Source organism: Equus caballus, chromosome 1 (genome assembly GCF_041296265.1).
Source record: "Equus caballus isolate H_3958 breed thoroughbred chromosome 1, TB-T2T, whole genome shotgun sequence".
In the NCBI taxonomy this organism is placed as follows: Eukaryota; Metazoa; Chordata; class Mammalia; order Perissodactyla; family Equidae; genus Equus; species Equus caballus.
In genome coordinates this window covers 199,261,524-199,269,640 of record NC_091684.1, presented here as the reverse complement: position 1 = coordinate 199,269,640, position 8,117 = coordinate 199,261,524, and the positions used below count along the sequence as shown (strand labels likewise).

At 57.4% G+C, this 8,117-nt stretch overlaps 1 protein-coding gene across 1 annotated transcript in view; it reads left to right on the top strand.

Annotated features, from left to right (window-relative positions):
• Positions 1–1,494: 1,494 nt before the first annotated feature.
• Positions 1,495–8,117, top strand: part of NID2 (nidogen 2) — a 45,654-nt gene continuing 39,031 nt past the window's right edge. The window contains exons 1-2 of the mRNA XM_023625229.2: positions 1,495–1,813; positions 2,259–2,564. Of these exons, the coding sequence (XP_023480997.2) occupies positions 1,595–1,813; positions 2,259–2,564 (525 nt within the window). The 5' untranslated portion in view covers positions 1,495–1,594. The remainder of the gene's footprint in view (positions 1,814–2,258; positions 2,565–8,117) is intronic.

Here is an 8,117-nt window from a genome sequence, read left to right as displayed (position 1 = left end):
AGAAGAGCTGGTGACGGACTTCACAACAAAGAGCACCTTTAGGGCAAGTCAAGTCAGCCGTGTCTTTGAGCCTGCATTTCCTCCTCGTACAGGGACAATACCTACCCCCCAAGAAATGAGGACATCTACGTGCACGCACAAACACATTTTGTAACGCCAAATACACACTCCCCAGGCTGAGGAAGCAAGCTGCTGTGGGCCGATTTTCCATTTTGAGAGTCTCACAGTCTGATATCTTCAAAGCATGGCCTGTGGGCCTGAAAGGGTTTGTGTAACTGAAATAAACACTCACACGAAAAATCTTTTGAGCACCCCTTAAGGCACTTCCAAAGGTTTGCTCTTTTCCTTCTTTTTAAATATCTTTGCTTCCAAGGACCCCATGGGGGTCTGGGAGAGAAAACAGATGATCTGGGAAATGTCAAGCTCTTAATAATAAGAATGGTGATAAAACCTCCACCAGCTCCTGATGCTTGGAGAGCAATGTTTATGGTGGACAAGGCTCCCCAAGCCTGCATCTGCTGCGAGGTCTCGGTGTCCAGTCCCTCAAAGTGGCTCTGCCAGGCCACCCACCTGGCCCCCCATATCTGCTGGTGCCCATCCCCTGCCCCGGCCCCCCATGTCTGCTGGTGGCCTCCCCCCACCCCAGACCCCCATGTCTGCTGGTGACCCCCACCTCACCCCTGCCCCCCATGTCTGTTGGTGCCCAGCCCCCCCCCCCCCACCCGCCTCAGACGAGCCCACCACACAGGCGCCTTTCACAGCCCTCTCGGGGAGCAGACATGCTCTCACCCTGACTGCGGGGGTTCCGGCAGGGTGGCCCGTGCTCCGGGGCGGCGGCCTCGGGGGCACGGAACCTGGGAGGGAGCCCCCGCCTCGCACGAGGTGCGCTTCCCGCCCTGGACGAGGGCGCGGGGCCCGGCAGCGGCAAACGCTCTGCTGCACCAGCCCTGCAGGCCCGACAGGGCTGTCCCGCGCCTGGGCCCTCCTGTGCGCCGCCGCCACACTCTGGGCTGTGCGGTCTCGGGCGGAGGGCCGAGGGCCCGGAGCAACCTGGGCGGCCAGGCAGGGCCAGGGTAACGAGGACCACGTGTCCGCAGACCTGACGGCGGCCGCGGCAGGACGCTCCTGGAGCCGTGATTGGCCCCCGGCTGAGCGCCGCAGCCAGTCCGCGCTCGCAGGGGAGCCCCGCCCACCGTGGTCCCGCCCCCCCAAGCCCCGCCCATCACAGACCCTGCCCCGCGGGTCCACCAGTATAGCTCCGCCCGGGCCCCGCCCAGCACAGCCCCGCCCCCGGGCCCATAGCCCCGCCCACCACCGTGGTCCCGCCCCAGGCCCCGCCCATCACAGACCCTGCCCCGCCAGTCCGCCCTTATAGCACCGCCCCCAGGGCCCGCCCCTCATAGGCCCGCCCCCGTAGCCCCCTGCCCGCAGGTCCGCCCGTATAGCCCCGCCCTCGGGCCCATAGCCCCGCCCCCCGCGGTCCCGCCCCGTGGGCCAGCTCCGAGCGCGCGGCGCCGCCCGGGGGCCGAGAGCCGAGGGCCGAGGTCCGAGCCGCGTGCGCCGGGCGCTGTGCGGCGTAGCCTCGGCCGGCGGCATGCGGGGGGACCGGGCGGCTGTGCGGCCGGCGCTGCCGCTGCTGCTGTGGCTGCCGCTGCTGTGGCCGCGCGCGGGGGCGCTGCGCCCGGGCGAGCTCTTCCCGCACGGCCCGGCGCGGGGGGACCGGCTGCTGCGGGACGGCGACGACGAGAGCTCGGGCGCGGTGGAGCTGGCGCGGCCCCTGCGCTTCTACGGGGCCCGGGTCCGCCGCCTCTACGTGAGTTCGGCCCCGGGTGCGCGGCCGCAGCTCCCGCTGCGTCCTCCCGGTCGGGCGGCGGGTCCCCGGGCTGCCTGGAGAGGGGCGCGCGCCGCGGTCCTGGCGCCCGGGACCCGCCCCGCCGACGACCCGCCGCGCTGCCACCTCCGGGTGGCGGGTCCGTTCCCCCAGGCGGCCCGGCCGGAGCAGGGCGGGGCGGGGGCCTGGGAGGGAGCGGGAAGGCTGCGCGTCCGGACGCGGGGCTCCCCAGGGATACGGGGTCCCCGGTCGCGCGAGAAGGAGAGGACGGGCGAGCGCGGCGCAGGGCTCGGAGGACCGCGCGCTGGGTCGGGGCGGGAGGGACCGGCCGAGGCGGGGGCAGCCCCAGGCCCGCGGGTCCCCTCCCTCTGGCGCAGCGCGGTGGCGCGCACGTCCGGACCGTCCCTCTGTCCCCCTCGTCCCCCAGGTGGGCACCAACGGCATCATCTCCACCCAGGACTTCCCCAGGGAGACCCAGTACGTGGACGACGGTTTCCCCACAGACTTCCCGGCCATCGCGCCCTTCCTGGCGGACGTGGACACGAGCCAGGGCCGGGGCCGCGTGCTGTTCCGCGAGGACACGTCCCCCGAGGTGCTGGCCCTGGCCGCGCACTACGTGCGCACGGGCTTCCCGCGCGCCGCGCACTTCGCGCCCACCCACGCCTTCCTGGCCACGTGGGCGCAGGTGGGCGCCTATGAGGAGGCCGCGCGCGGGGCGCCGCCCTCGGGCGAGGTGAGTGACGGGGCCGCCGAGCCGGCTGCGGGCGGGCGCGTTCCAGGCCTGGGGTCCCTGTGTTCGCCCCCTCAGAGCCTCGTGTCGCTTGGTGGCGCCAGGGCCGAAGCGGCCTGGAAGTGAAAGAAGCCGGGGCTTCCGCCGAGGGTCTGAGTGGTCACCTCCAGCGAGGGGGACCGCGTAGGGGGGTGCGGGCCCCGGTGAGATGCGGAGGCCCTCGGACCACGCTGGTTTTCTGTTTGGGTGTTTATTTTTAGAATCACTTCTAAGTATACAAGCATTATTTCTGGTTATACGTTCATTGAAGGAAAACATCAGCCACTACAGGCAATTTACAAAAGAACAGCCACTCATTTTCCTACCACTCAGAGATGACCAGTCTTAAACATTTTCCTGTGTGTCTTCCAGAGTTTTTTCCTAACCTTATCTGAGTCTGTCACTATCTGTTAACAGTGATGGGTTCACACTGCACATACTGTTTGTAACCCACTCCCCCCCCCCAACTAAATAGCATATTGTGAACATGTTTCAATGTCAATAAATACATTTCTACAATGCCGTTTTTAATGTCTGCATAGTATTCTACCCAGTGGGTTTATCACTGTGCCCAGAGAACATTAAGATTCTTTCCAATTTTTCGTCATGATAAGTAGTTTTGTGAAGCACTTTTTTTAAGCTGAATCTTTGCACAAACCTCTGTCCTTAGTTGACTTTCCAGGAGGTGGAATCGTTGGGCCAGAAAGGAGGCACTTTTTATAAGGTTCTTGACAGCTTTTGCCAAATTGCTCTCCAGCTGCTGGTTTACATGCTCCCTGGTTTCCAGGAGGCCGTCTTCAATTTGTTTTACAGTCTCTCCCTGAGCAAGTAAAAGTGCCCCAGAGCTCCAGTCAGTGGGGTTGGCAGCAACATTGAAAGCACTCCACGTGGCCGTCAGGTGGGGCCAGGGTGGCCTGGCACGTGGTGAACTGCCTCATTCCTGCAGTAGGTAAGGGCTTCCTGCCTTGAAATTACACCTGAGGCTAAAGTGTCGTACTCCACGGGCTGACACTCTTAGAATTTCTCTCTGTTTTAACTCATCACTGTTTCTTAGCGATAGAAGGATGATGCCTGTCGTCCCTGAGAGATGAAGTAGCTTGCCCACTCCCACTGAGTGGTCCAGATGGCGGCCATTCTGGGCGAGAAATATTTCCTAAAGCCTGTAGTAAGCAAAGAAGATCTAGAAATAAAAATTATTTGACCTTAGGATATTTTTGCTGTTCTTTTTTTGGTCAGGCAACATCTAGTTTTGTTTATTGAATAGTTTTTTCAAGTACTTGGAATTGACATCTCAGGTATTCAGCAGAACACATTCAATGCAAACAGGTCGCACACCTTCTTTGTGTCGGCTCTGGGCTGGGAGGGTGAGAACGAGGAAAGAGGTGGGGCCCCCATTGTGTTGCATTCGTTTATCCGTTCATTTTTGTTCATAAGTTTTAAAAACTTGTTTAAAATTAAGTGTAATGTAACTATAAGACATTTAGAAAATGGGATAATAGACATTAATCATAATTCCAGTAACTAAAGGTTACTGCCATCACTTTATTGTGTTTTCTTCCAGTCTTTTTTCCTAAACATTGATCTTACATGTGGCATATTCATTTGTGTGCGTGTGCAGGTAATTTATATCTAAACTTGGTTGGGATTTATTATCCAGCAAACCGTTTGGCACACTCACGGTCTGTTCAGACTGAGAGAGACACTGGGGAGGGACATACTCTTTACTCTCAGGGACCCCGCAGTTTAGTAGGGACACCGGTTATGTTCAATAGGATGAGTGTAGCGTCTAGACTGGAGGAGACTGAGTCAGCCCTGCCTGGTTAGGGGCCTCCATCCGGGCAGTAGCTTTGAATCCCAGCCGAGCAGAGTGGAGTGGAACTGTCTCAGCAGAAGGCAGCGCATCTGACGCATGACCGTGAGCTGTGAAGTGTGCTGTGGGGGCACCACGTGTGGTACCTTATTACTGAAGAGGAAGGGTGTGCGACAGGAGGCGGGAGGCCGCGGGGGGGGGCCTCACACTGCCGGGAGCTTGGACTTGGTCCTCGGCAGTGGACAGCCTTTGAAGGATTCTAAGCAGGGCACTGATATTTTTCCCGGAGAGTTCTTGTCTGTGTTGAGAAGGTTCAACTGAGACAATTGTTATACATGCCGTTTGTTCAGGCTGTCTTGTTAATTCTGTAAGTATTTTATCACAAGTTCTCCCCACAACAATCCCACAAGATAAGTACAGGAGGTCTTGTTTGCGTATCACAGATAACGGCAAATACAAGAGAAAGCGATTGTCCAGAATGCTGCTCTTGGTGAGGCAAAGGCAGGTTAGCAGACAGAATGTTGATTCTTAGTTTTTTTGTTCCTTCTACACAGACTTTTCATGCAAGACTCATTTTCTTGGCTGAAGTGATATAAGTAGACACAGCAATAGTTGCGCCATTTCCAAGACTTCCGATTATATAAATAAGGCCTGAGTCTTACTGTCCTGATGTGATCTTAGTGCCAGAGTGTCCTCGGGACCACGTTTCATTCAGAGGCAGAATGAACTTGGAGTGCAGTTGGCTGCCAAGGACACTCCTGATGCCTGGTTATTCCAAGTTAGTGGTCCCGTGCTCTGAGGAGGGTTTGCTGCTGTTTGCTTTTCAACAGAAGAAGGAAAGACAGAGTTGAGCGAGACGAGCCAGAGACCAGCGGCTGCAGGGGCTCCGGGGCGATGTGGTCACAGCAGAACCTCCAGAGTCCAGGGCTTGTTTGAAACCAAATTTACAGTACAGACAAGGTGACGGTTCAGGTCCGTCTGTCGTGCGGGAATAGTGCTTTTCTTACTTAGCTTTCAGGAGTTGCGAAGACAGTGGCAGTGAGAGAAAAACATTCTGAAAGAAGTCGTTTCTGGAAGGTGATCCGGGGACTTGGAAGCAGTGACCCAGCCTCGCTCTTCATTTCCTGGCCTATAAAGTGGGGCAGCAACGCCCGCCTCACGGAGTTGTGAGAATTAACTAAGGCGACGGCATTTTTAAGTGGCTGTTGTGTCCTTGAGACCCGGTGGGTGTGGATGCTCTGCCAGTCTGTGCTCCACTGCTGTGGCCTCATAGGAGCAGATCCTGGTTCGTCTATTTCTCCCTCTTGTAGGGATGCTGTGATGCAAGTCCTGTGCAGAAGGGCTCTGTAAATACAGGTGTTCTGAGTTTCAGCTTCTGTCTGCTCTCTTTTGGGGGGAGTAAGGAATATTTGTAGGTTCTGTCTCTCTTTTACTTTCTAATTAAAATCATTTTCAGACACCGCCATATGCTGTGCTGGCTGCAGGATTTGTTTCATTTAGAAAGGAGGCGAGGGCTCTGTTTGGAGAGAGGGTGTTTTTTCAATTACCCACGTTGGCGGTTCTTCTAAGAGCCTGTGACTTGAGTTCTTGCTTTACTGGTTCTTTGGAGGCAGATTTTGCAGACAGCAGTGTGCTCTGCTTGAGGGACCGTGTGGTTCTGCACGGCTTTCTGGAGCCTTGGCATGCTAACCTCACGTGCAGTTACTGGAAACTGAAGATGTTGGAGGAAGGCTGTCTTCGCCACCCAGAACAGTTACAGCTGCTCCACTTTCCCCAGATGGTCGCTGTGGCGTGAGAGAACGTCGGCCTGACGCTGGGTCGTCGGGTGTGACTCGTCTAAACAAGCAGGAACCAGGCTTATCGCTCAATGGATGTGAGGCTCCCTCAACCGTCAGGGGTCCCTCCCGGAGCAGAGCAGCCACGGTGGTGAGCTCCAGAGACCTGTTGATGGGACGCATGACAAGGGCTGTGCTCACTCTAGTCTGGTCATTTTTGGCGCGCGAGCCCTGTTGTTGTTGTTTCGGGGGTGGGTTTGGGGAGCAGGGTACACAGATCTGTGTGGCCTGGGGACGTTTTCCCAGCCTGGAATTTGTTGGGCTGAACGGGCTGAAGGAATGAGTCTTGGAAGGAGGCAGAACCAAGGGCTGCGAGCTGAGGCTGGAGGAGTGGACGGAGGGCGTCGGGGCAGTAACGCAGGACGAGCAAGGAGGCCCCGTGTGGGGACGGGCTTGTTGACGAGTTCAGAGCATGGTGGTCATCGCCCAGGGGGATGGATCCAGAGAGAAATGAGCGGCAGAAGTGGGCCCTTGTTGTGGCTTCCTGACCTCTGGAGCTGAAGTCCGGAAGAGGGGAGGTCCACGTCCGTCCTGAGGGGTTTCCCCGAGCCTGGGACGCGGCTCTGCAGACATCGGGAACAGAGAGGGTGGAGGTTGGTTAAGGAAATGCAGAAGTTCTGCTGAGGACTGAGCGTCAGGAAGGGCGTCTGTTAGGGATGTAACAGCAACAGAGCGTTTATCTGCATTTGAATTTTTGGCAGGATCTGTAGGATATAGGGCAGAAAATTGGATGAGGGAAAATCCAGCCTGTAACAGCCACGTAGATAGAGGTCATGGGAGATGGAGAAATACACTAACGGGGAGGTTAGTGTCCACCCGTCCCTGGAACCAGAGTCAGTGATGCTACAGCAGAGCAAGCACTGACCCTAAGGAGACAGGAAGGAGAGCTCGGGACCCTGTCTGAGCTGACTTTCTTAATTCTCATGGTGACTTTTGTGAGCCACTGTAGCAAAGCCCTTTGGGAACAGGGACGGCACTGTTCTGATTTTTTGCCAGATGGCTGACGTTAACTAATGGATTGCAGAAACCAGAAACTCGTGCAGGGGCGTGGTCAGCCTCCGTCTGTGTGGCTGTGCCGGGCGTCAGTCAGCACTGATGGTGTGTCCTCTGCGCGAGGGGTCAGGACCCACCTGGTCTGCAAGGGCACTGGCTTCTCCCTTCCTGGTCATGGGATGGAAACCTCGGAGCCCGGCAGCCGCCGGCCTGACCCTCTCTGCTGCTCCTCCTCCGGTGGGGGCCCCTCTCCTCCGGGATCCTGGGGGGTCAGGAACTGGTGACCCTTCTGTGGGTTTGGCAGCCCATCTGAGAGTTTCCCTTCAGAGACAGCGTGGGGGGGTTCTTGCAAAGGCTCAGCTGCAGGAATGCAAAGACCTTTCCGGTCTGGAAGCCGGCTGGTCAAGGGGTGCTGGGAGGGGTCCCTCCAGACTTGGCCAAGTGGGCTCTTGAGAGAACTTCATGGACCCAAGAGAGAACTGTAAAAGTGACCATTTGCTGTGTGGGTGCTTTTTAAACATCCAGACTCTCAACCTGTACTTTGGCATCATAAAGTTTGTTTAAAATTCTCCTTCTATTTTCGTGCTTCAGTGGAGACAATATTTTAAGCGAATGCCTCCCATAGCGAGTGCAGCTCAGGGTGGCATATGAAAGGCACTGCGTGAATTCTCACAGAAACGTATGTGTTTGCTGACTGACTGAATGATGCCAACAAAGAGCTGAATACCCAGACCGCACAGGGAAGCAGCCTCGCCCCAGAGCTGCTCCCCTCCCCCCTCCTCCCTCCCCCTCGGTTCCTTCCATCTCCAGGGCCCCTTATCTGACAGACGGTCTCTAAACTTGCAGCCAGGATCTCCTCCTCTCTCGAGTGTATTGTGG